The 27,301-nt window shown below is 45.1% G+C and overlaps 2 protein-coding genes and 1 pseudogene across 7 annotated transcripts in view; all 3 read right to left on the bottom strand.

Moving 5' to 3' along the window:
- Positions 1 to 14,788, bottom strand: part of LOC105485195 (ring finger protein 135) — a 32,667-nt gene extending 17,879 nt beyond the window's left edge. For 2 of the 3 annotated variants that reach the window (XM_011747413.3, XM_011747415.3), the window contains exons 1-3: positions 14,700 to 14,788; positions 12,500 to 13,770; positions 709 to 852 (exon numbers count right to left, since the gene is read on the bottom strand). In XM_011747413.3, the coding sequence (XP_011745715.2) occupies positions 709 to 852; positions 12,500 to 12,880 (525 nt within the window). In that variant the 5' untranslated portion in view covers positions 12,881 to 13,770; positions 14,700 to 14,788. The other variant, XM_011747414.3, reaches the window with a different exon arrangement.
- LOC139359549 (divergent paired-related homeobox-like) lies at positions 847 to 12,614 on the bottom strand (annotated as a pseudogene).
- Positions 14,789 to 16,152: 1,364 nt separating the features above from the next.
- The window catches only part of LOC105485219 (ArfGAP with dual PH domains 2), a 53,101-nt gene continuing 41,952 nt past the window's right edge, over positions 16,153 to 27,301 (bottom strand). For all 4 annotated transcript variants that reach the window (XM_071082688.1, XM_071082686.1, XM_071082689.1 and 1 more), the window contains one exon: positions 16,153 to 16,284. In XM_071082688.1, the coding sequence (XP_070938789.1) occupies positions 16,175 to 16,284 (110 nt within the window). In that variant the 3' untranslated portion in view covers positions 16,153 to 16,174. The remainder of the gene's footprint in view (positions 16,285 to 27,301) is intronic.

Raw genomic sequence — 27,301 nt, 5'->3', positions numbered from 1 at the left:
GTAACATGATTTCCAGGTCTCTGGCTTGTGTACTTGGAAAGATAATGGGGCCAGTATTGAGACAAAAATCCCAGAAAAGGAGCAGCTTAGGACACGTTAAGTGTGATGCTTTGAGATACCCAAGAAGAAAAGATGAGAAGGAAGACATAGCAGCCTAGTGCTCAGAGAAGGCTCCAGCCTGGAGCTATTATTTGTGCATAGAGATGGTCATTACAGCCATGGATACAGGGAAGACTACCTGGAGGGGAGATAAAGGGACTTACAACTCAGCCTTGAGGAAGTCCAGCATTTAATTCCTGAGCAGAGGAGAGACAGCCTGTAAACAGACTGAGAAGGATCAGCCAGAGAGAGGTGGGGGAAAGCCAAAAGACTCCTGTCCCAAAAGCTAAGAATGAAGGTGTGGTCCACTGTGTCAAAGGCTACTGAAAGGTCAATGAAGACAGGCACCAGAATGTCTATAGGATTTACACAGAGGTCATTGGTGATCTTAGAGATAGCTGGTTAGGTGGAGTGACCCTAGCCCACTTGAAGCTTCCCAACGTTACCTCAAGCATCCCAAATGTCCAATCATCCATGTCTGGTAGTAAAGAGAACAATAAAAGATTGAGACTTGTTGCTTCAGCTTCAAACATATTCATGTTGTTCCAGTTGAAAGCAATCCCTAGCCCTATTCCCTCCCACATCCTTTCCTTTCCCAGTGGAGCCTACCTTGCCCAGGATGCTCAGTTCATTGTCTGGTCCAGATTCTGATAGGGGCCTCTGATTCTGCAGGCTCCTGACAATGTCTACAAGATGTTCCACCAGCTCTGTCAGCTCCTGACCAACTTCTGTGATGCTCTTCTCTACTGCCACCTTTAAAACAGCAAAGTTCAGGTCCTGGGTTCTATAAAACTGGACCCAGGAACCACCACTAGACAGAGGGAGTCATAAATACTGTAGTAATGACATAAAAACAGACATACAGACCAATGGAATAGAACAGAGTACCCAGAAATAAACTCTCACATATACGGTTAAATGATTTTTGACAAAGGTGCCAAGACCATTCAACGGGGAAAGGACAGTTTTTTCAACAAATTGTACTGTGAAAATTGGATATATCTATATGCAAAAGAATATGGTTGGACCCTTACGTAACATCATATACGAAAACTAACTCAAAATGGATCAAAGACCTAAATGTAAGACCTAAAATAATACAAGTCTTAGGGAAAAAATGGGGCAAAATTTATGACATTGGATTTGGCAATGATTTATTGTACATAACACTAAAAGCACACACAACGAAAGAAAAAAGGAGGCTGGGTGCGGTGGCTCACGCCGGTAATCCCAGCACTTTGGGAGGCCGAGGTGGGTAGATAACGAGGTCAGGAGATCGAGACCATCCTGGCTAACACGGTGAAACCCGTCTCTACTAAAAATACAAAACACTAGCCGGGTGTGGTGGCGGGCTCCTGTAGTCCCAGCTACTCAGGAGGCTGAGGCAGGAGAATGGTGTGAACCCGGAAGGCAGAGCTTTCAGTGAGCTGAGATGGAGCTGCTGCACTCTAGCCTGGGAGACAGCAAGGCTCCGTCTCAAAAAAAAAAGAAAGAAAAAAAGAGACAAACTGGACTGCATGAAATGTTTAAACATTTGTGCATCAAAAGACACTAACAAAAGAGTAAAAAGGCAATCCACAAAATGGAGAAAATATTTGCAAATCGTACATCTGATAAGGCATTAATACCGAGAATATACAGAGAATTTCTAAAACCAACAATGAAAACATATCACTGCCGCTTGCTTGGTTGGTAAAACAAACAAACAAGCAAAAACCCATAAACAACTGAATTTTGAAATGGGCAAAGAACTTGAATAGACATTTCTCCAAAGAAGATATACAAATCACCAATAAGCACATGAATAGACACTCAAGATCACTAATCAGTAGGGAAATGCAAATCAAAACATACAGTGAGATACCACTTCACACTCATTAGGTTGGCTACTATAAAAAAAAAAAAAAAAAAAAAAACCAGAAAATAACAAATGTTGATGGTGTGGGAAGATTGGAACCCTCTGCACTGTTGGTGGGAATGATATATGGTACAGCCACTATGGAAGACAGAATGGTGGTTGCTCAAAATATTAAAAATAGGCTGGGTGCAGTAGCTCATGGCTGTAATCCCAGCACTTTGGGAGGCTGAGGCGGGTGGATCACCTGAGGTCAAGAGTTCAAGCTCATCCTGGCCAACTTAGTGAAACCCCATCTCTACTAAAAATACAAAAATTAGCCAGGCGTGGTGGTGGGCATCTGTAATCCCAGCTACTTGGGAGGCTGAAGCAAGAAAATCGCTTGAACCCAGGAGATGGAGGTTGTAGTGAGCCTGAGTTCATGCCACTGCACTCAGGACTGCGTGACAGAGCCATCTCAAAAATACATATACATATATATATATTTTTATTATTATTATTATTTATATATATATTTTCTAGGTCACATTAAGTGTGATGCTTTGAGATACCCAAGAAGAAAAGATGAGAAGGAAGACATAGCAGCCTAGTGCTCAGAGAAGGCTCCAGCCTGGAGCTATTATTTGTGCATAGAGGTGGTCATTACAGCCATGGATACAGGGAAGACTACCTGGAGGGGAGATAAAGGGACTTACAACTCAGCCTTGAGGAAGTCCAGCATTTAATTCCTGAGCAGAGGAGAGACAGCCTGTAAACAGACTGAGAAGGATCAGCCAGAGAGAGGTGGGGGAAAGCCAAAAGACTCCTGTCCCAAAAGCTAAGAATGAAGGTGTGGTCCACTGTGTCAAAGGCTACTGAAAGGTCAATGAAGACAGGCACCAGAATGTCCATAGGATTTACATAGAGTTTACATAGAGGTCACTGGTGATCTTAGAGATAGCTGGCTAGGTGGAATGATCCTATATATAGTGATCCCATATATATATATATATATATAAAAGAATTACCATACGATTTAGCAATTCAACTTCTGGATATATAAGAATTGAAAACAGGATCTCAAAGAGCTTCATAAACTGATGTCCATAGCAGCATTATTCCCACTAGCTAAAACATGGAAGCAACCCAAGTGTCTGCAGACAAATGAATAAGCAAAAAGTGGCATACACGTACAATAGAATATTACTCAGCCTTAAAAAGGAAGGGAACTCTGACATATGCTACAACATAAATAACCCTCGAAGACATTATGCTAAGTGAAATAAGCCAGTCACAAAAACACAGATACTGTATGATTCAACTTATATGAGGTATTTAGAGTAGTACAAATCAGAGACAGAAATTAGAATGATGGTTGCCACAGGCTGGGGGAAGAGGAAATGGAGAATTTTAATGTGCTCCTAGAATTCCACTTTTGCAAGATGAAAAGAGTTATGGTACCCTGAAGAGCCAGTCATGTTAATTTAACATTTTTTAGTTATGGAAATGATGGTAGTGATGGTTTCACAACATTATGAATGCATTTCATATCACACAACTGTATACTTAAAAATGGTTTAGGGCCAGAGAGAAGTGGGGGAAAGCCAGGAGACTTAAGGGTGGAAAGAGGCAGAGCAAGATAGCCAAATAGAAGGCTCCATTGAGCATCCCTCCCACAAGAACACCAAATTTAACAACTACACAAAAAAGCACCTTCATAAGAACCAGAAATCAGGGGTACTCACAGTACCTGGTTTTAACTTTACATATAGAAAGAGGCACTGAAGAGGGTAGGAAAAACAGTCTTGAATTACCAATGCCATCCATATCCCATGTGGCAGGGGCAACACGGCACAGAGAATCTGTGCACTCGGGAAAGGGAGAGCATGGTGATAAAGAGAATAGAGAGACTTTGCCTTGTCACATCACAAAGCAAAACTGGGCTGAACTCCGCTGACGCCTACCCACAGCGGGAGCATTTAGATCAGTCCTAGCCAGAGAGGAATCAAATCACCCACTCCAGTGATTGGAACCTGAGTTCTGGCAAGCTTCTCCACTGTCGGCTGAAGTGCTCTGGGGCTCTAAATAAACTTGAATGGCAGGCTAGGCCACAAGGACTGCAACTCCTAGGCAAGTCCCTAGTGTTGAGATGGGTCTCTGGACCCACCCAGAGCCTGGGTGAATGTGCCACCATGAAGGGAAGGACACAAGCCTGGCTGGCTTTGCCATCTGCTGATTATAGAGCCCTAGGTCCTTAAGTGAATACAGGTGGTAGCCAGATAGTGGTTACAAAGGGGCTTGGGTGAGACACAGTGCTATGCTGGCTTTAGGTCTGACCCCGTGCAGTCCTAGTGGTCATGGCCACAAGGTGCTTGCGTCAGCCCACCTCCAGCTCCAGGCAGCTTAGCACACACACACACTGTTGTGTAGAAGTACGAGAAGAGAACAAGAATCTCTGCCTGGTAATCCAGAGAATTCTTCTGGATCTTATACAAGACCACCAAGGTGGCACCTCTAGTAGTCTGCAAGAGTCACAGCTTTACTGGGCTTGGGGTGCCCCCTAATGCAGATACAGATCACAACACCGAAGTCCTTTCAAATACCTGGAAAGCCTTCCCAAGAAGGACAGGTACAAACAAGCCCAGACTGTGAAGACTACAATAAATAACTAACTCTTCAATGCCTAGGCACTGACAAACATCCACAAGCATCAAGACCATTCAGGAAAACATGACCCCACCGAACTAAGTAAGTCACCAAGAACCAATTTGGGAGAAACAGAGATATGTGACCTTTCAGACAGATAATTCAAAATAGCTGTTTTAAGAAAACTCGAAGAATTTCAAGATAACAGAGAAGGAATTCAGAATTCTATCAGATAAATTTTAAATAATTGAAATAATTAAAAAGAATCAAGCAGAAATTCTGGAATCCAGAAATGCAACTGACATACTGAAGAATGCATCAGAGTCTGCATCAATAGCAAAATTGATCAAGTATTAGAAAGAATTAGTGAGCTTGAATTCAGGCTATTTGAAAATACACAGTAAGGGCTGGCGCAGTGGCTCACACCTGTAATCCCAGCACTTTGGGAGGCCAAGGCAGGCGGATCACAAGGTCAGGAGATCGAGACCACAGTGAAACCCCGTCTCTACTAAAAATACAAAAAATTAGCTGGGCGCAGTGGCAGGTGCCTGTAGTCCCAGCTACTCAGGAGGCTGAGGCAGGAGAATGGCATGAAACCAGGAGGCGGAGCTTGCAGTGAGCCAAGATTGCGCCACTGCACTCCAGCCTAGGCAACAGAGCAAGACTCCATCTCAAAAATAAATATATAAATAAAATAAAAATAATAAAAAAAGAAAATACACTGTAAGAGGAGACAAAAGAAACAAGAAAAAAAAAAAAAAGAGAATGAAACATGCCTACAAGATCTAGAAAATAGCCTCAAAGGGGCAAATCTAAAAATTATTGGCCTTAAGAGGAGGTAGAGAAAGAAATAGTGGTAGAAAGTTTATTCAAAGAAATAATAGCACAGAACTTCCCAAATCTAGAGAAAGACATCCATATCTACATACAAGAAAGTTATAGAACACCAAGCAGATTCAACCCAAAGAAGACTACATGAAGGCATTTAATAATAAAACTCCCAAAGGTTAAGGATAACGAAAGGGTCCTAAAGCAGCAAGAGAAAATAAATAACATATAATGGAGTTCCAATACATCTGAAGGTAGACCTTTCAGTGGAAACCTTATAGGCCAGGAGAGAGTGGCATGACATGTAAAGTGCTGAAGGAAAAAACTTTTACCCTAGAAAACTATAATTTGTGAAACTAGCTTTGAAACATGAAGGAGAAATACTCTCCCAGACAAACAAAAGCTGAGGGATTTTATCAACACCAGACCTGTCCTACAAGAAATGGTAAAGGGAATACTTCAATCAAATAGAAAAAGCCAGGCGCAGTGTCTCACACTTGTAATCCCAGCACTTTGGGAGGCCGAGGCGGTTGGATCACCTGCGGTCAGAAGTTCCAGACTAGCCTTGCCAATATGGTGAAACCCCATCTCTACTAAAAATACAAAAATTAGCCGGGTGTGGTGGTGGGCACCTGTAATCCCAGCTACTCTAGAGGCTGCAGCAGGAGAATCACTTGAACCCAGGAGGTGGCCTGTAATCCCAGCACTTTGGGAGGCTAAGGTGGGCAGATCACTTGAGGTCAGGAGTTCAAGACCAGCCTGGCCAACATGGTGAAATGCTGTCTCTACTAAAAATACAAAATTTAGCTGGGCATGACGGCGCATGCCTGTAGTCCCAGCTACTCGGGAGGCTGAGGCAGGAGAATTGCTTGAACCCAGGAGGTGGAGGCTGCAGTGAGCAGAGATCATGCCACTGCACTCCAGCCTGGGCAACAGAGTAAAACTCTGTCTCAAAACAAAACAAAACAAAAACCTCACTAGTAATAGTAAGGTCACAGAAAACCAATCAAAAATAATAACTACAACTTTCAAAGATATAGATAGTATAATAAGATATACACAGAAATAACAAAAAGTTAAATAGCAGGGGATGAATTTAAAGTGTAGAGCTTTTATTAGTTTTCTTTTTGCTTGTTAGGTAGTTTATGCAAGCAGTATCAAGTTGTTATCAGCTTAAAACAATAGGTTATAAGATACTACTTGCAAGCCTCATGGTAATCTCAAATCAAAAATCATATAATGGATACACAAAAAATAAAAAGCAAGAAATTAAATCATAGCACCAGAGAAAATCATATTCATTTAAAGGAAGACAGAAAAGAAGGGAAGAAGGAAGAGAAGACCACAAAACAAAACAACCAAAGAACAAACAACAAAATGGCAAGAATTATTACCAATAATAACATTGAATATAAACGGTCAAAAATCTTCAATCAAAAGACATAGAGTGGTTGACTGGATTAAAAAAACAAGATCCAATGGTCTATTCCCTACAAGAAACACACTTCATCTATAGACATATATAGACTGAAAATAAAGGGATGGAAAAATATATCCCATGGCAATGGAAGCCAAAAAAGAGCAGGATTAGCTATACGTATATCAGACAAATAGGTTTCAAAACAAAATCTATAAGAAGAGACAAAGAAAGTCATTTTATAATGATGGAGTCAATTCAGTAAGAAGATATAACAACTGTAAATATATATGCACCAACACTAGAGCACCCAGACATATAAAGCAAATATGACTAGAGCTAAAGAGAAGACAGACTCCAATACAATAACAGCTGGAGACTTCAACAACCCACTTTCAGCACTGAACAAATTATTCAGACAGAAAAGTAACAAGGAAATATTGGACTTAATCTGTACTATAGATCAAATGGACCTAATAGATATTTACAGAACATTTACATTCATGCTGCAGAATACACATGGATCTTTTCCTCAGCTCATGATCATTCTCAAGGATAGGTCACAAAACCTAAGACCTAACATATGTCAGGTCAGAAAACAAGTCTTAAAACATTCAAAAACATTGAAATAGGCCGGGTACGGTGGCTCATGCCTGTAATCCCAGCACTTTGGGAGGCCGAAGTGGGTGGATCACGAGATCAGGAGATCAAGACCATCCTGGCCAACATGGTGAAACCCTGTCTCTACTAAAATACAAAAATTAGCCAGGTGTGGTGGCGTGCGCCTGTAATCCCAGTTGCTGGGGAGACTGAGGCAGAAGAATCGCTTGAACCCAGGAGACAGAGGTTGCAAAGACTAGAGATGATGCTACTGCACTCCAGCCTGGCGACAGAGCAAGACTCCATCTCAAAAAAAAAAAAAAAATTGAAATAATACCAAGTATCTTCTCTGACTATGGAGAAAACTAGTCAATGGAGTAAAACTAGAAATCAATAATGAGGAATTTTGAAAACTATACAAACCCAAGGAAATTAAACAATATGCTCCTGAATGACCAGTGGGTCAATGAAAAAATTAAGAAGGCAATTTAAAAATTTCTTTTAAAATGGGTGCAGTGGCTCATGCCTGTAATCCCAGCACTTTGGGAGGCCGAGGCCAGTGGATCAGAAGGTCAAGAGATCGAGACCATCCTGGCTAACATGGTGAAACCCCGTCTCTACTAAAAATATAAAAATGAGCTGGGCATGGTGGCGGGCACCTGTAGTCCCAGCTAATCGGAAGGCTGAGCCAGGAGAATCACTTGAACCCAGGAGGTGTAGGTTGCCGTGAGCCGAGAACGCGCCACTGCACTCCAGCCTGGCAACAGAGTGAGACTCTGTGTGAAAAACACAAAAAATTTTTAGTATTCATTTTTTTTACATGTGACTTTTTGTATTTATCATCTCTCAACTTTGTAGGTATGAACAGGCAGAAGAGCCAGAATTGAAGCTTGGAGCCCAAACTTGGGATTCCAAAATGGGGTAGAAGTCATATATGTTAGGATCTCGGCAGCAGCCAAAATGGACTATTCTGTGGCCCATGAGGTCATTTGCAGGGACCTTGAGGGTACAGGATGAGTTGGAATGAGGGTACCCGATGACCCGTGTACACCAAGCCAATCAGACGAGCAGTGTTGGGCAATCTGGGTAGTGTGTCTGCATTTCTCAGGCCGACACTGGTGGTGACTCCACCCTCCAGTATTGGCGGTTGTGGAGTTTTTGCTTGTTTTTGCTGAATATGCTTTTATTTGGCTTTCTTGAGGTTTGCTCTGTGGTTCTTGATCCATACCTGGAGTACTATTGGGCGTATGTCTATTTTTGAGGCCATTTATTTCTGAGGGCTGGGGTTTGGGTATGGGTTCTCATTGAACAAGATGTTCAGATCTTCCAGTTGCTTCTCAGTGAACATGGTTCATTTCCTGTGTGAATGCATCTGGTCCTTGCCGTTAGAAAGATCCTCTGAGCCTGGCATCTTCTAATCCAGATGTGTGCCTGGGCTCAGGTCCAGGGATAAGTAGTATCCTTTTTTTAAGGGGAGACAGGATGTTGCTCTGTTGCCCATGCTGGAGTGCAGTGACATGAAAACAGCTCACAGCAGCCTCAGCCTCCTGGGTTCAAGTGTTCCTCCCACCTCAGCCTCGAAAGTGGCTGGGACCACAGCCATGTGTCATCACACCTAGCTACTTTTTTCTTTTTTTTTTCAGCGGGTCTCATAGTTTCTCTTTTCTTTTTTTTTTTTTATTGGGTCTGACCATGCTGCCCAGGCTGGTCTTGAACTCCTGGGCTTAAGCAATCCTCCTGCTTCTGCCTCCCAAAGTGCTAGGATTATAAGTGTGAGCCACAACAATCAGCCTGAAAAATTTCTTAAAATAAATTATAATGGGCCTAGTGCAGTGGCTCACACCTGTAATCCCAGCACTTTGGGAGGCCGAGGCAGGTGGATCACCTGAGGTCAGGAGTTTGAGACCAGCCTAGCCAACATGGTGAAACCTTGTCTCTAAAAAATACAAAAATAAGCCAGGGGTGGTGTTGGGCGCCTGTAACCCCAGCTACTCAGGAGGCTGAGGTAGGAGAATCGCTTGAACCCGGGAGATGGAGGTTGCAGTGAGCTGAGATCGTGCCACTGTACTCTAGCCTAGGTGACAGAACAAGAGTCTGTCTCAAAAAATATAATAATAATAATAATAATAATAATAATAAAGGAATAACATAGCTAGGAATAAATTTAATGAAAGAGGTGAAAGACTTACACACTTAAAACTACAAAAAAATCACTGAAGGAATTATAGACCCAAATAAAAATAAATAAAAACACATTCTGTGTTTTAGGGAAAGAAGACTTAATATTGTTAAGATGTCAATACTACTCAAAGTGATCTACAGATTCAACATAATCCCTATCAAAATTCCAACAGCCTATTTTGTAGAAATGGAAAAGCCAATCTTCAAATTCAGATGGAATTGCAAGGAGTTCTGAATAACAAAAACAATCCTGGAAAAAAAAAAAAAAGTCAAAGAACTCACACTTCCCAATTTTCTTAATTTACTAAAAAGTTGTAGTAATCAAAATAGTGTGGTACTAGCGTAAGTACAGACATATAGACCAATGGAATAAAATGGAATGTCCAGAAGTAAAACTATACATTTATTTTGAGACAGGGTCTCACTCCATCGCCCAGGCTAGAGTGCAGTGGTACAATCATGGCTCACTGCAGCCTCAAACTCTCAGCTTGGGTGATTTCTCCTACCTCAGCCTCCCAGATACCTGGGACTACAGGCACATGCCACCATGCCCAGATACTTTTTTGTATTTTTCTAGAGATGGGGTTTCACCATGTTGCCCAGGCTGGTCTGGAACTTCTGGGCTCAAGCAATCCTCCCACCTTGGCCTCCCAAAGTGCTGGGATTACAGGTGTGAACCACACGCCTGGCCTGGCCAAATGATTTGTTGACAAGGATGCCAAGTCTAATCACTGGAGAATAGACTCTTCAACAAATGGTACCAAGACAATTGGATTTCCACATACAAAAGAATGAAGTTGGACCCCTAATTCACATCATATACAAAAATTAACTTAAAATTGACCAATTACCTAAACGTAAGCTAAAACCATAAAACTCTTAGAAGAGGCTGGCACGGTGGCTCATGCCTGTAATCCCAGCACTTTGGGAGGCCAAGGCGGGCAGATCACTTGAGGTCAGGAGTTCAAGACCAGCCTGGCCAAAATGGTACAACCTCATCTCTACTAAAAATACAAAAAGTAGCCAGGTGTGGTGGCAGGCGCCTGTAATCCCAGGTACTTGGGAGGCTGAAGCAGGAGAATTGCTTGAACCTTGGAGGTGGAGGCTGCAGTGAGCTGAGATCGTGCCACTGCACTCCATCCCTGGGAACTGAGCGAGACACTGACTCAATAAAAAAAAAAAAAAAAAAAAAAAAACTCTTAGGAGAAAACATAGGGGTAAATCTTCATGAACTGAGATTTGGCAATGAATCTGTAAATATGACAACAGAAGCACAAGCAACAACAACAACAAAAAACAAATAAAAATTAAATTTAAAACTTTTGCGCATCAAAGGATACCACTGAGAAAGTGACAACTCTTAGAATGGGAGAATATATATTTGATAATATATCTGTGAGTCATATCTAATTCGATATCCAGAATATAGAAGGAATCTCTAAAACTCAACAACAAAAAGATAAACCCAATTTTACAATGGTCAAAGGACTTGAATGGACATTTCTGCAATGAAGATCTACAAATGACCAACAAGAACAAGAAAAGATAGGCAACATCATTAGTCATTAAGGAAATCCAGATCAAAATCACAATGAGGCAGGGTGCAGTGGCTCACGCCTGTAATTCCAGCATTTTGGGAGGCCAAGGAGGGCAGATCACAAGGTCAAGAGATCGAGACCATCCTGGCCAACATGGTGAAAACCCATCTCTACTGAAAATACAAAAATTACCTGAGTGGGGTGGTGAGCACCTGTAGTCCCAGCTACTCCAGACACTGAGGCAGGAGAATCACTTGAACCTGGGAGGCGGAGTCTGCATTGAGCAGAGATCGCCCCACTGCACTCCAGCCTGGCCACAGAGCAAGACTTCAGCTCAAAAAAGGAAATATATGTATGTGTATATATATGTGGCACATCCACCCAATGGAATATGATTCAGCCCCATAAAAGGAATAATGTTCTAACACATGCTACAACATGAATGAACCTTGAAAACACTATGCTAAGTGAAAGAAATCTGGCACAAAGGGACAAACATTGAACGATTCCAGTTATATGAAATATCTAGAACAGGCAAACTCAGAAACAGAAAGTAGCTTAGATGTGAGCAGGGGCTAGCGGGAGGGGAAATAAGGAGTTACTGCTTAACGAGTACAGAGTTTCTGTTTATGATGATTAAAGAGTTCTGGAAACAGCAGGGATAGTTGCGCAACAGGAAATGTATCTGTCACTGAATTGTACACTTTAAAATGGTTAAAATGAGGTTGGACGCGGTGGCTCACGCCTGTAATCCCAGCACTTTGGGAGGCCGAGGCGGGTGGATCACCTGAGGTCAGGAGTTCGAGACCAGCCTGGCCAACACGGTGAAACCCCGTCTCTACTAAAAATACAAAAATTAGCCAGGTGTGATGGTTCACGCCCGTAGTACCAGCTACTCCGGAAGCTGAGGCAGGAGAATCGCTTGAACCTGGGAGGCGGAGGTTGCAGTGAGACGATCACGCCACTACACTCCATCCAGACAGAGCGAGATTCTGTCTCAAAAAAAAAAAGAAGAAGGTTAAAATTACAAGTTTTAATGTTATATACATCTTACCACAATTTTACAACTGTCAGAGAAAGAGACCGAAGATCGATTGGGAAGAAGTTGAAATATGCCAAGGCGTGTAGCAGCTAGGTTGACAGGCTTTCGGGAGATGGGGAATTTGGTTTTTTCCCGCTTCTTCATACTTTTATGAACTTTCCAAAGTTCCTCCCAAAAGCGGGAGTCGACTTTTAGACTGAGAAAAGGAACGTAAAAGTAGAACGGCTGGGGAAAGGGATTCGAGCCACAGGGGAAGAGGGCAGGCTGCGGGCAGCCGGGGGGCGCGAGGGGAGCTGCGGGACCGGCCTCCCTACCCGCGGCAGTGCCGGGCGGCGCCGGGGCCTGGGGGTCAGGCTGGAGCCGGGACTGGAGCCGGGGCCGGGGCAAGCGGCAGAGTTGGAGCCCGCCTCCAGCTCGCGTGCGGCGCGGCGGTACTTGTCGGCCAGGTCCTGCAGTAGCGTGTTCTTCCGCAGCCGAGGCTGCTGCGCGGCGCCCTCCCGGCAGGTGGGGCAGGCCCAGCGGCGCCCGGCGCCGCGCGCGCCCCACAGGCCCTCCAGGCAGTGGCGGCAGAAGCTGTGGCCGCAGGGCAGCGTGGCGGGCCAGTCCAGCAGCTCCTGGCAGATGATGCAGCCCAGGTCGTCCTCGGCTAGCCATACGGGGACAGCGGAGCCCGGGCCCTTGCCCAAGCCCGCCATGGCGACCAGGCGGCCGGGGCGCAGATGTCAGGGTTGAGCCGAGTCCGCCCGCGACCGCGTCTCCTCAGGCTCCTCCCTCGCCCTGCCTCTTCCCCTTTCCCTCCTCCTCTTCTCAGCAGCCTTTTCCCCTCCTTCCTTGGGGCCACCCAGTCTCCTTCCTCCAGTCCTGCTGAAAGCGGACTTAGAGCCTCCACTGCCCAGCTCGAAAGGCAGAGCTGATCTTAAGTGGCGGCCTCTTGCCCTGGGAAACCAACTTGCCGCGAGCCACTGGGAACCCGCGGATGTCTCCAAGATTCCCTTTAGCTGGATGTCCCTCCATTAAGATGCAGCACCGTTGGACGTCTTCTAACGTTGGCTAATAAATAAATAAACAACAAAAAGATGCAACACCGACAACTCTTGGGAGGAGAGGACTGCATTCAGGAGCTCATTTATGAGAATGAGCCCACGAGGCGTCATTCAGCTCCTCTAACAAGTAGCAGGGGATTAAAGATCACCGATGCACAGCCACAGGGAGCGTCTTCAAAAATGTTGATGTTCGGGCCCCGCTCGCAGGGAGTCTGATTTCATTGTCTTGGGTGGAGCACGGATGTTTTATAAAACCTCCCTCAGATGATTCTGACGTGCCTTCAAGGTTGAATGAGCGACCCCTGGACTTTTAAACTCGCGGTTATAATTCGCGCTGTGTCCTTACTGCCCTCTGCGGGATGTAAGAGCATTCCCCAATAGACACGCGGACAAAATACTAGAAAGTGTTTTCCTGATATGGCACGCCTGGCACTTGTGGGGTTTGCGTTCTCTCCCAACTCATTCACTTCGCTTCCCAGTCCTAAGCGCATTGCAACCAGAAAATGTTAGAGCTAAAAGAGCACCACGTCCTCCCGGATGACCTAAAGAGGTTAAAAAAAAAAAAAAAAAAGAATTTCCAGGCTCTCATGGTAACAATGAAGCGTCAGAGACTAAAACCCACAATTCCCCATCTGTTGAAATGAACTAACAATGTCTCATGCTTTACTTTATCCTTCCTTTCTCGCCTGGGCTCAAAGTAGGTATCAGATAATACAAGTTTGTAGCTGACCTTTGGATCACTTGAGGTCAGGAGTTCAAGACCAGCCTGGCCAACATGGCGAACCCCCATCTCTACTAAAAATACAAAAAAAAAAAAAAAAAAAAAAAAAAAAAAAAACCAGAAAAAACAGAAAGAAACAAGCCAGGCGTCGTGGCGCATGCCTGTAATCCCAGCTACTCGGGAGGCTGAGGCAGGATAATCACTTGAACCTGGGAGGCGGAGGTTTCAGTAAGCCAAGATTGCGCCACTGCATCCCCAGCCTGGGCGACATAGGGAGACTCTGTCTCACAAAAAAAAAAGAAAAAGAAAAAGAAAAAAAAAAATAGAAGAAGGGTTTGTGGTTTTTTTTTTTTTTTTTTTTTTTTTTGAGACGGAGTCTGGCTCTGTTGCCCGGGCTGGAGTGCAGTGGCCGGATCTTAGCTCACTGCAAGCTCCGCCTCCCGGGTTTACGCCATTCTCCTGCCTCAGCCTCCCGAGTAGCTGGGACTACAGGCGCCGCCACCTCGCCCAGCTAGTTTTTTGTATTTTTAGTAGAGACAGGGTTTCACCGTGTTAGCCAGGATGGTCTCGATCTCCTGACCTCGTGATCCGCCCGTCTCGGCCTCCCAAAGTGCTGGGATTACAGGCTTGAGCCACCGCGCCCGGCCTGTGGTTATTTTCAATACCGGAAGTGTCATGGAGTAGGCAGCACTGCTCATCAACGTTTCCAGTGCTTTCCCTTTCTGGGGACATGGTAGGACTGGCACTTACCTGACCCACTTGAAACACACAGCGGTAATAACATGTTACTTCCCACCAGCTTTAAAGGCGACTGAGCCAGCCATTGTATCGCTTTCTGCCAGCTGCCCCAACTATGGAGATGAAACCATCATCCAGTGACCCGGGTCACTGATTGGCTAAGATGAGCAGACTCCTTGCCGACGCACGCTAGGATACATAGTAAGGGGAGAAGAAAATTAGGATGTATTCAGGTTACTGAGATTTAATGGGCGTGTGCTGCTGCAGCATAACCTAGCCCGTCCTGACCTGGATCTTGTTCCAGAGTCTCCGCATTGAAGTAACATTGTAGCTTCTAAGAGCCTCTCTTTTTTTTTCTGTAAAACGGGCATGATACTAAACAATTAAACATGCTCAGATCTTCCAACTTAAAAAATAAAATCACTGGTGGGGCGTGGTGGCTCATGCCTGTAATCCCAGCACTTTGGGAGGCTGAGGCAGGTGGATTGCCTGAGCTCAGGAGTTCGAGACCTTCCTGAACAACATGGTAAAACCCTGTCTCTACAAAAAAATATATATATAAAAAATTACCCAGACATGGTGGTGCAGGCCTGTGGTCCCACCTACTCAGGGGACTGAGGTGGGAGGATTGCTTGAGCTGGGGAGGTGGAGGCTGTAGTGAGCCATGAGAGCTCAGGAGGTCAAGACTGTGGTTAGCTGTGATTGCACCACTTCACTCCAGCCTGAGGAAGGAGCTAGACATAGTCTCAAAAAAATAAAAATTAAAACATAAAATAAAATCACCTTTCACCTAAGCCTCCCTGGAGCCAGCTCTCCTCTTTTCCATTTCACAGCCAAGTTCCTGTAAAGAATGGGTTAACCGGTAGTTTTCAAACTTTTTTTCTTGGACACTCCCTAAAAGTTTTATGCAAAATCATGCAATGGTTATAAGAAAGGGGGAAGGGGCAGAGTGGTCAGCTCTGGTAGTAAAAATATATTAGCAAATTCTTCATTTACAGATTTTTTTTTTTTTTTTTTTGAGATGGAGTCTCACTTTGTTGCCCAGGCTGGAGTGGAGTGGAGTGGCGCAATCTTGTCTCACTGCAACCTCCACCACACAGGTTCAAACCATTCTCCTGCCTCAGCCTCCGGAGTAGCTGGGATTACAGTCGCTCACCACCATGCCCGGCTAATTTTGTATTTTTAGTAGAGATGGGGTTTCCCCATGTTGATGGGGTTTCTCCATGTTGGCCAGGCTTGTCTCGAACCCCTGACCTCAGATGGTCCACCCACCTCATCCTCCCAAGTACTAGGATTACAGGCGTGAGCCATCGCACCCAGCCTACATCAGAAATTTTGTCATTTTTGGCCGGGTGCGGTGGCTCACGCCTGTAATCACAGGACTTTGGGAGGCCGAGGCAGGCAGATCATGAGGTCAGGAGTTCTAAAAATACAAAAAAAAAAAAAAAAAAAACATTAGCTGGGCATGGTTGCGGGCACCTGTAATCTCAGCTATTCAGGAGGCTGAGGCAGGAGAATCGTTTGAACCCGGGAGCCGGAAGTTGCCATGAGCCGAGATGGCGCCAATACACTCCAACCTGGGCAACAGGGCAAGACTCTGTCTCAAAAAAAAACACAAAGAAATGTTGTCATTCTTTTATCTTTCTGAACTTGTATTTCCATTCCATTTTCTCCACAGAATTACATTCCAAAGCAATATATTTCATGCATGAAAGTGTTTTTATCACTTCTCTGCAACAAAAGTATGTATATGTGCCGGGCGCGGTGGCTCACGCCTGTAATCCCAGCGCTTTGGGAGGCCGAGGCGGGCGGATCACAAGGTCAGGAGATCGAGACCACGGTGAAACCCCGTCTCTACTAAAAATACAAAAAATTAGCCGGGCGCGGTTGTGGGCGCCTGTAGTCCCAGCTACTCGGGAGGCTGAGGCAGGAGAATGGCGTGAACCCGGGAGGCGGAGCTTGCAGTGAGCCGAGATCGCGCCACTGCACTCCAGCCTGGGCAACACAGCAAGACTCCGTCTCAAAAAAAAAAAAAAAAAAAAGTATGTATATGTATTAAACTTCTAATTCTTTTTAACTTCCTATGACAAAAAGCCTCTCATTAAATTTTTTCCCCTGGATTGAATTATCAATATAATTACTATTAGCAGTCAAACAAAAGAAAACTATGCTGCAATTTATATAAATAACTTTTTTTTTTTTTTTTTTTTTTGAGAGGGAGTCTCGCTCTGTCGCCCACGCTGGAGTGCAGTGGCCGGATCTCAGCTCACTGCAAGCTCCGCCTCACGGGTTTACGCCATTCTCCTGCCTCAGCCTCCCGAGTAGCTGGGACTACAGGCGCCCACCACCTCGCCCGGCTAGTTTTTTGCATTTTTTAGTAGAGACGGGGTTTCACCGTGTTAGCCAGGATGGTCTCGATCTCCTGACCCAGTGATCCGCCTCTCTCGGCCTCCCAAAGTGCTGGGATTACAGGCTTGAGCCACCGCGCCCGGCTATAAATAACTTTTAAAGAGAGTAAACATTTTATTGGAATGATAGCTATTAATAAGACAGATGGGCTCGTTTCTTTCAAAAATGCATTTATGCCCAGGCACGGTGGCTCAAATCTGTAATCCCAACACTTTGAGAGGCCAAGGCGAGCGGATCACTTGAGGTCAGCAGTTTGAAACCAGCCTGGCCAACCTGGTGAAACCCTGCCTCTACCAAAAAATACAAAAATTAGCTGGGCATGGTGGCCTGAGGTCCCAGCTACTCCGGAGGCTGAGGCAGGAGAATGGCTGGAACCCAGGAGATGGAGGTTGTAGTAAGCTGAGATGGCACCATTGCACTCCAGTCTGGGCGACAGAGCAAGACTCTGTCAAAAAAAAGCATTTATCTGGGAATGAACATTATTTAATGATAGAATTAGACAAGGTTTCGCAATAAATTCTATTTCCTTTATGTTTTTATGAGTGTGCTGAGAAACTTTGTTCACATGTAAAAATAGATGACAAAATTGTCACTCATTTTCATATTTTTTGAGATATCTGCAAAAAAGTCACATAGTGATAATCTCTCAACTGACAACTTGATTTGATTTTTCTTTAATTTTTTGTTTAAAGCAAGAATTTGAAACACTTGTGTTACAAAAGTCATTAGAAGTATTCCCTTTCTCATTTTCTGGGTGGTGTTGTAACGTGGCTGACTCCATCTTGCTGCTAGCCTCACAGGCTGGCTGTCTTCACTCATTCTTAGGGTAGGCCATGCTAACCGTGGAAGGAATTTAGTTTACAGTTTAACTTAGAAGTCAGGATGATAATAGTCCCTCCCTAAAACTAATCCTCTCCTTATTGAGGGGGCTGAAACCACCTTTGTAAAACTATTGAGAGGCCACAAAATTAAGTTTATGGGAGGGGCCTGAATTCTGCTGACATGTTGACATAATTTCTATAATCCCTGACATTCAGGAGTTATGTAGCCAGAAGTCACAAGATTTGTGGCTTCTTCCATTGCCCCTATAGATAACATCACTATTGTAGAATCTAAGATTGGTCATTGGAGATGTTTTCCAGACTTACACCACCAGGACTGGTGGCTTCTGACTCAGTTGGCCCTGCAGCCTCACCCAGAGGTGGACTCAGTTCATGAGGACTATTCTCCACATCCCTAATGACTGCATCCCCAGTCAATCAGCAGCATCCATCCCCTAGTCCCCTGCCCACCAAACTGAAAAACCATGACCTCCAGCCTTTGGGGAGACTGATAACTCCACTTCTCCCACAAGGCCAACCTCACCTTAATGTTAATTAAACTCTTTCTTTACTGTTCTGCCTGTGCAGTGGGCAGGAAGAACCCGTTGGGTGCTTACAATATGCCAAAAAGACTGCCAAGGTTTAGCAAATGACTATCAATTAAAAGTAATTACACTTTAACTTAAGAGACACTGTGTTTACTGATATACTCAGAAAGGACTGGGAAAATTAGAATATTGTTTATTTTAATACATCATTGTCAATCTAATATTTTTTGGAAAGGTGTTTGTTTTTTTGTTTTTTTTTTGAGACGGAGTCTCGCTCTGTCGCCCACGCTGGAGTGCAGTGGCCGGATCTCAGCTCACTGCAAGCTCCGCCTCCCGGGTTTACGCCATTCTCCTGCCTCAGCCTCCCGAGTAGCTGGGACTACAGGCGCCCACCACCTCGCCCGGCTAGTTTTTTGCATTTTTTAGTAGAGACGGGGTTTCACCGTGTTAGCCAGGATGGTCTCAATCTCCTGACCTCGTGATCCGCCCGTCTCGGCCTCCCAAAGTGCTGGGATTACAGGCTTGAGCCACCGCGCCCGGCCTGGAAAGGTGTTTTTATGTTATGTATTTGAAATATATATACACACATACATATATGTATACGTATATATATGTATTTTTTTGTTTTGTTTTGTTGGGTTTTTTTTTGTTTTTTGAGACAGGGTCTCTGTTGCCCAGGCTGGAGTGCAGTGGTGTGATCTCTGATTACTGCAGCCTGGAGCTCCCAGGCTCAAGCCATCACTTCAGTCCCACAAATAGCTGGGACTACAAGCATATGCCACCATGCCCTGTTATTGTTTTTTTTTTTTGAGACGGAGTTTCGCTCTTGTTGCCCAGGCTGGAGTGCAACAGTGCGATCTCTGGCTCACCGCAACCTCCGCCTCCTGGGTTCAAGCAAGTCTCCTGCCTCAGCCTCCTGAGCAGCTGGGATTACAGGCATGTGCCACCATACCCGGCTAATTTTGTATTTTTAGTAGAGATGGGGTTTCTCCATGTTGGTAAGCGTGGTCTTGAACTCCCAACCTCAGGTGATCCGCCCGCCTCGGCCTCCCAAAGTGCTGGGATTACAGGCGTGAGCCACCGCGCCTGGCTCTGTTATTGTATTTTTTTTGTAAAGGCCAGGTTTTACCATGTTGCCCAGGCTGATCTCAAACTCCATACTCAAGCAATTCTCCCACCTTGGCCTCCCAAAGGGCTGGGATTACAGGCTTGAGTCACCATGCCTAACCCTGAAATTTTTCTATTCAAGTACATGTGTTAACACCCATCCCTGTGACACTAGGTTCCAATGCTAAATTAGATTAAAAAATTCAGAGCCAGGGGCAATGCCTCACACCTGTAATCCCAGCATTTTGGGAGGCTGAAGCGGACAGATCACCTGAGGCCAGGAGTTTAAGACCAGCCTGGCCAACATAGTGAAACCTCATCTCTACTAAAAACAGAAAAATTAGCCGGGCATGGTGGCACACACCTGTAATCCCAGCTACTTGGGAGGCTGAGGCAGGAGAACTGCTTGAACCTGGGAAGTGGAGGTTGCAGTGAGCCAAGACTGCACCACTGTACTCGAACCTGGGTGACAAAGCAAGACTCTGTCTAAAAAAAAATAAAATAAAAAAATAATAAGAAATGATGAGGCGCTTGAGTTTGTGTGCTAGATGAAATAAGGCACACTGCCATTAACATGTGTTTGTTTGTTTGTTTGTTTTGAGACAGTCTTGCTCTGTTGCCCAGGCTGGAGTGCACTGGCACAATCTTGGCTCACTGCAAACTCTGCCTCTTGGGCTTAAGCGGTCTTGTGCCTCAACTTTCCAAAGTGCTGGGATTACAGGCGTGGACCACCACACTCAGCCTAACATGTCCTATCAGTTTGTTTTCTCTGTTTTTACTAAATATTTTCAGGGACAAAGCACTTTTTGTCAAGGGACAGAAGAGATCATTAACCTTCCATCATTCTTACTTCCACGCCACATCATAATAAATGAATTCAAACGCCCAAACATAAGCCGAAACACCACTTAAAACAATTTTTTTTGTAGAGACGATCTTGAATGCTATGCTGTCCAGGCTGGCCTCAAACTCCTGGCCTCAAGCGATCCTCCTTTCGTGGCCTACAAAGTGCTGGGATTATAGATGTGAACCATCACATCTGGCCTCACCCCATTTTTTTCTCACACCATTATTAATGCCAAACTTTGTCAGCAACAAAAGTCAGCAAAAAACAAAGAAAGTCATAAACCCTAACCTTAATGCCTTGATTAAAGAAGCCTTCACTGACACTGTTACAGAATGAAAAACTATGGACTGGGAGAAAATATTTCCAAATCCATGTCTGTATTCATAGTATCCAGGATATATGAAGAACTCTCAAAATTCAACAATAGAAAAAACAAACCATCCAATTCTTTTTTTTTTTTTTTTTTTTGAGACAGAGTCTGTGTCACCCAGGCTGAAGTGCAGTGGTGCGATCTCGGCTCACTGTAAGCTCTGCCTCTCAGGTTCATGCCATTCTCCTGCCTCAGCCTCCCGAGTAGCTGAAACTACAGGCGCACACCACTACGCCCGGCTAATTTTTTGCATTCTTAGTAGAGACGGTGTTTCACCATGTTAGCCAGGATGGTCTCAATCTCCTGACCTCGTGATCCTCCCGCCTCAGCCTCCCAAAGTGCTGGGATTACAGGCATAAGCCACCGTGCCTGACTCAAACCACCCAATTTTTTTTTTTTTTTTTTTTTTTTTTTTTTTTTTGAGACGGAGTCTCGCTCTGCCGCCCAGGCTGGAGTGCAGTGGCCGGATCTCAGCTCACTGCAAGCTCCGTCTCCCGGGTTCACGCCATTCTCCTGCCTCAGCCTCCCGAGTAGCTGGGACTACAGGCGCCACCACCTCGCCCGGCTAGTTTTTTGTATTTTTAAAGTAGAGACGGGGTTTCACCGTGTCAGCCAGGATGGTCTCGATCTCCTGACCTCGTGATCCGCCCGTCTCGGCCTCCCAAAGTGCTGGGATTACAGGCTTGAGCCACCGCGCCCGGCCACCACCCAATTTTTTAAAAAGGCAAGCAGGGCACTGTGTCACACGCCTGTAGTTCCAGCTATTCAGGAGGCTGAGGCAGAAGGATCTGTTGAGGCGAGGGGTCTGTGGATGTAGTATGCCATGATCACATCTGTGAATAGCCACTGTGCTCCAACCTGGGCAACATAGTGAGACCAGATCTCAAAAAAAGAAAAAAAAAAGTTAGAGAATTGAATGGTCACTTCATCAAAGAAGATATGATTGGCCAATAAGCACATAATAGGTCTTCGAGATTATCAGTCACTAGGGAAATGCATATTAGAACCATAATAAAATACCACTCCATACCTATCAGAACAGTTAAAATAAAAAATGCTGACAACACCAACTGTTGGTGATAGAGTAACTGGAACTCTCATACATTGCTAGTGAAATGTAAAGTAGTACAGCCACCAGGAACGTTTGTAATAAAATTAAGCATGTATCTAACCAAATGTTGATACCTATTGTGATACCTCGGTTCTTTTTTTTTTTTTTTTTTTGAGACAGAGTCTCGTTCTGTCGCCCAGGCTGGAGTGCAATGGCCGGATCTCAGCTCACTGCAAGCTCCGCCTCCCGGGTTTACACCATTCTCCTGCCTCAGCCTCCCAAGTAGCTGGGACTACAGGCACCCGCCACCTCGCCCGGCTAGTTTTCTGCATTTTTTTTAGTAGAGACGGGGTTTTACCGTGTTAGCCAGGATGGTCTCGATCTCCTGACCTCGTGATCCACCCGTCTCGGCCTCCCAAAGTGCTGGGATTACAGGCTTGAGCCACCGAGCCCAGCCTTAGATACCTCGGTTCTTATCTTCTTAGTTTAAAATAATTTAGACCAGACACGGTGGCTCATGCCTGTAATCCCAGCACTTTGGGAGGCCGAGGTGGGCAGATCACGAGGTCAGGAGATCAAGACCATCCTGGCTAACACGGTGAAACCTCATCTCTACTAAAAATACAATAAATTAGCCGGGCATGGTGGCGGGCGCCTGTAGTCCCAGCTACACAGGGGGCTGAGGCAGAAGAATGGCATGAACCCAGGAGGCGGAGCTTGCAGTGAGCTGAGATTGTGCCACTGCATTCCAGCCTGGGTGACAGAGCGAGACTAGACTCTGTCTCAAAAAAAAAAAAAAAAAAAAAGAAAAAGAAAAAGAATTTAAACAAGAGACACACAGCAAAAGAAGTGCAGCATAGGCCGGGCGCAGTGGCTCATGCCTGTAATCCCAGCACTTTGGGAGGCCAAGGCGGGCGGATCATGAGGTCAGGAGTTCAAGATCATCCTGGCCAACGTGGTGAAACCCCGTCTCTACTAAAAACACAAAAAATTAGCTGGACATGGTGGTGGGCGCCTGTAGTCCCAGCTACTTGGGAGGCTGAGGCAGGAGAATGGCATGAACCTCGGGGGAATAAAAAAGTGCAGCATAGAGTAAGAGTAATTTACTGTAAAGGAGAAAGAGTGTTTTGAAAGTTAAGGGCAGAATGGACAGCACACTGAGAGAAAGAGGATTCAGGGCAGGCTGCTTGTTTAAGGATGAGACAGCAAAAACTGGCACTAAGGACACTCCCTTTATGGGAGTCTTACGTGATTATTCCTAAGGAAGTGGAAAGAGGCGTAAGCATGTTCTGGGTGGTCTTCTGGGTGCACATGCACAGTAGTTTACGCGCTTGTCCGTACATCACATGTTTCATTACCATCTTAAATGTCCACCTGGGGGTGTATTTTTTACGATTAAAATGAGCAAAGGGTCAGTTTGAGACCAGGTAAAATCAAAGTGTGCATGCTCTCAGGGCCGAGCGCGGTGGCTCACACCTGTAATTCCAGCACTTTGGGAGGCCGAGGTGGGTGGATCACGCAAGGTCAGGAGTTTGAGACCAGCCCAGCCAACGTGATGAAACCCCGTCTCTACTAAAAATACAAAAATTATCTGGACATGGTGGTGTGCGCCTGTGGACCCAGCTACCCAGGAGGCTGAGGCAGAAGAATTGCTTGAACCTGGGAGGCAGAGGTTGCAGTGAGCCGCACTCCAGTCTGGGTGACAGAGCAAGACTCCATCTCAGAAAAAGAAAAGAAAAGAAACACACAAAAAAAAACCCAAAGTGTGCATGCTGTCTACATGAGAAATTCCCTACTGCAGATAGCTTTGTTTGAATAAGCTCAATTACATTGCGAATGCTGAGGCTTATTGCATTGACTGAATAGTCACCACAATTGCTATGTCCTGAGAACAAGGTTACTTCCTTGACTACCTACCCCACATCAATATGAACCAGAAGTCCCATACCTGGAGACTGTGGTATGTATGAATAATTTGTTCCTTTTTAGTGCTAAGCAGCATTCCATTGGATAAACAAGCTATAGTACATTCATACAGTGGAATACTACTTAGCAATAAGGAAAGATGTATTGACACATGCAGTGACTTGGATGAATCTCAAAGGTATCATGTGCTGTGAAAGAATCCAGTCTTTAAAAATTACATAGTAAATGATTCCATGTATATGGAATTTTCGAAAATACAGTCTATAATGATGAACAGATCAATGGTTGCCATGGGGCAGGGGAAGGGTGTGGCTATAAGGGAGTTTTTGGGTGTGAAATAAACTGGTCTTTGCTGAAGCAGGGTCTCACTTTGTCACCCAGGCTGGAGTGCAGTGGTGAGACCATAGCTCACTGCAGCCTTGAATTCCCAGGCTTAAGTGGGAGTTCAGTCTCTTGAGTAGCTGGGACTACAGGCACATGCCACCATGCCTGGCTATTTTTATTTTCTATTTTTTTGAGACAGAGTCTCGTTCTGTCGCCAGGCTGGAGTGCAGTGGTGCAATCTCGGCTCACTGCAACCTCCGCCTCCTGGGTTCAAGTGATTCTCCTCCCTCAGCTTCCTGAGTAGCTGGGACTACAGGCATGCGCCACCACGCTCAGCTAATTTTTGTATTTTTAGTAGAGATGGGGTTTCACCATGTTGGCCAGGATAGTCTTGATTTCCTGACCTCGTGATCGCCACCGCACCTGGCCTTTTTTTGTTTTTTGTAGAGACAGGATCTCATTACATTACATTGCCCAGGCTGGTCTTAGCCTCAAGTGATCCTCCTGCCTTGGCCTCCCAAAGTGTTGGGATTACAGGTGTGAGCCACCGCGTCTGGCCTGTTCTTTACTCTGTGGTGGTGATTATATGGATCCATATATATGTTAAAACACAGAACAGTACAAAGAAAGAGAAACTCGCCGGGCGCGGTGGCTCAAGCCTGTAATCCCAGCACTTTGGGAGGTCGAGACGGGTGGATCACGAGGTCAGGAGATCGAGACCATCCTGGCTAACACGGTGAAACCCCGTCTCTACTAAAAAATACAAAAAAAACTAGCCGGGCGAGGCGGCGGACGCCTGTAGTCCCAGCTACTTGGGAGGCTGAGGCAGGAGAATGGCGTGAACCCGGGAGGCGGAGCTTGCAGTGAGCTGAGATCCGGCCACTGCACTCCAGCCTGGGCGACAGAGCGAGACTCCGTCTCAAAAAAAAAAAAAAAAAAAAAAAGAAAGAGAAACTCAACTTCACTATATAACTTAAAAATAAAAATTTAAAAAGAAGGCTTAATTGTCATTAATATTTCAAATTACTTATTTACTTGACACGCCAGATATTTTTACGTCCTAATGTGATTTGAGATGGGTGAGAAGTATGCCTTTTTCTTCTAAATAGTTGAAGAATGTATAGGAAAGCAATGGGAAAGGAGAGCTGGTATGATGCCTCTGACATGGGCCTACAATTACATATTACTATGGCATCTGTGAGTTATTGAAATGACCTATCAATTGGTATGTTTCATACTTATACTCTAGATTGCTGTTTTTTTAAAAAAAAAAAAATTCAAACCTGATTATGTCCCTCCCCCGTTTACTGCCTTCGTGCTGGAAATCTAAATACCTTAAAATAGTTTATAAAGGCGCAGTGGCTCACGCCTGTAATCCCAACACTTTGGGAGGCTGAGGCGGGCAGATCACCTGAGGCCAGGAGTTCAAGACAAGCCTGGCCAACATGGCAAAACCTCGTCTCTACTGAAAATACAAAAAATTAGCTGAGCATAGTGGTGGGCACCTGTAATCCCAGCTACTCGGGAAGCTGAGGCAGGAGAATTGCTTGAACCTGGGAGGCAGAGGTTGCAGTGAGCCGAGATCGCACCATTGCACTCCAGCCTGGGGGACAAGAGCGAAACTCTGTCTCAAAAAAAAAAAAAAAAAAAAAGTTTATAAAGTCCTGCATGATCTGCTGCCAGCCACTTCAAAGTCATCTGGGCCGGGCGCGGTGGCTCAAGCCTGTAATCCCAGCACTTTGGGAGGCCGAGGTGGGTGGATCACGAGGTCAGGAGATCGAGACCATCCTGGCTAACACGTGAAACCCCGTCTCTACTAAAAAAATACAAAAATTAGCCGGGAGCGGTCGCGGGCGCCTGTAGTCCCAGCTACTCGGGAGGCTGAGGCAGGAGAATGGCGTGAACCCGGGAGGTGGAGCTTGCAGTGAGCTGAGATCCAGCCACTGCACTCCAGCCTGGGGGACAGAGCGAGACTCCGTCTCAAAAAAAAAAAAAAAAAAAAGTCATCTGTAACCCCGTCTCTTCTCTCTTTTATTTGATCAGTATAGCTAAGATCCTTTTTATTGACTAAAAAAAAAAAAACGCTGGGCATGGTGGCTCATACCTGTAATCCTAGCACTTTGGGAGGCTGAGACGGGTGGATCGCTTGAGCCCAGGAATTTGAGACCAGCCTGGACAACAAGGCGAAACCTTATCTCTACAAAAAATACAAAAATTAGCTGGGCATGGTGGAGCACGCCTAGAGTCCCAGCAACTTGGGAGGCTGAGATAGGAGGATTGCTGGAGCCCAGGAGGTAGAGGCTGTAGTGAGCTGTGATCATGCTGCTTCACTCCAGCCAGGGCAACAGAGCAAGACCCTATCTCAAAAACAAAACAAAACAAAACAAAAACCCAAATAACAACAATAAAAAACCAAAAACTTGCCGGGCGCGGTGGCTCAAGCCTGTAATCCCAGCACTTTGGGAGGCCGAGGTGGGCGGATCACGAGGTCAGGAGATCGAGACCATCCTGGCTAATATGGTGAAACCCCGTCTCTACTAAAAATACAAAAAACTAGCCGGGCGAGGTGGTGGGCGCCTGTAGTCCCAGCTACTCGGGAGGCTGAGGCAGGAGAATGGCGTAAACCCGGGAGGCGGAGCTTGCAGTGAGCTGAGATCCGGCCACTGCACTCCAGCCTGGGCGACAAAGCGAGACTCCGTCTCAAAAAAAAAAAAAAAAAAAAACCAAAAACTCACTCTGGCTTTGCTTATTTTTTCCTTTGCCGTTTTCTATGTCATTGATTTCTGCTTCTACTTACATTGGGCTTACTTTACCCTTTTTCTGCCTTATCAAAGTGGAAACTTAACTCGGTGCTACCCTATAGAAATATAATGTGGCACCATATTTGTAATTCAAAATTTTCAGTACCAGCCAGATGTGGTGTCTCATGCCTGTAATCCCGGAACTTTGGGAGGCCAAGGCAGGTGGATCACTTGAGGTCAGGAGTTCAAGACCAGCCTAGCAAACATGGTAAAACCCCATTAATTCTAACATCTGAAATATCTTAGAATCAGTCTCTATTCATTGATTTTTCTCTTGAGAATTGTAATGGTTAATTTTTGTGTCAGCTTGACTGGGCCAAGGGATGCCTATATAACCCATTACTTCTGGGTGTATCTGGCAGGGCTTTCTGGAAGAGATTGGCATTTGAATTGGTAGACTGAAGAAGATT

This window comes from Macaca nemestrina, chromosome 17 (assembly GCF_043159975.1).
Source record: "Macaca nemestrina isolate mMacNem1 chromosome 17, mMacNem.hap1, whole genome shotgun sequence".
NCBI lineage: Eukaryota > Metazoa > Chordata > Mammalia > Primates > Cercopithecidae > Macaca > Macaca nemestrina.
This window is presented reverse-complemented; position numbering and strand designations above follow the sequence as displayed.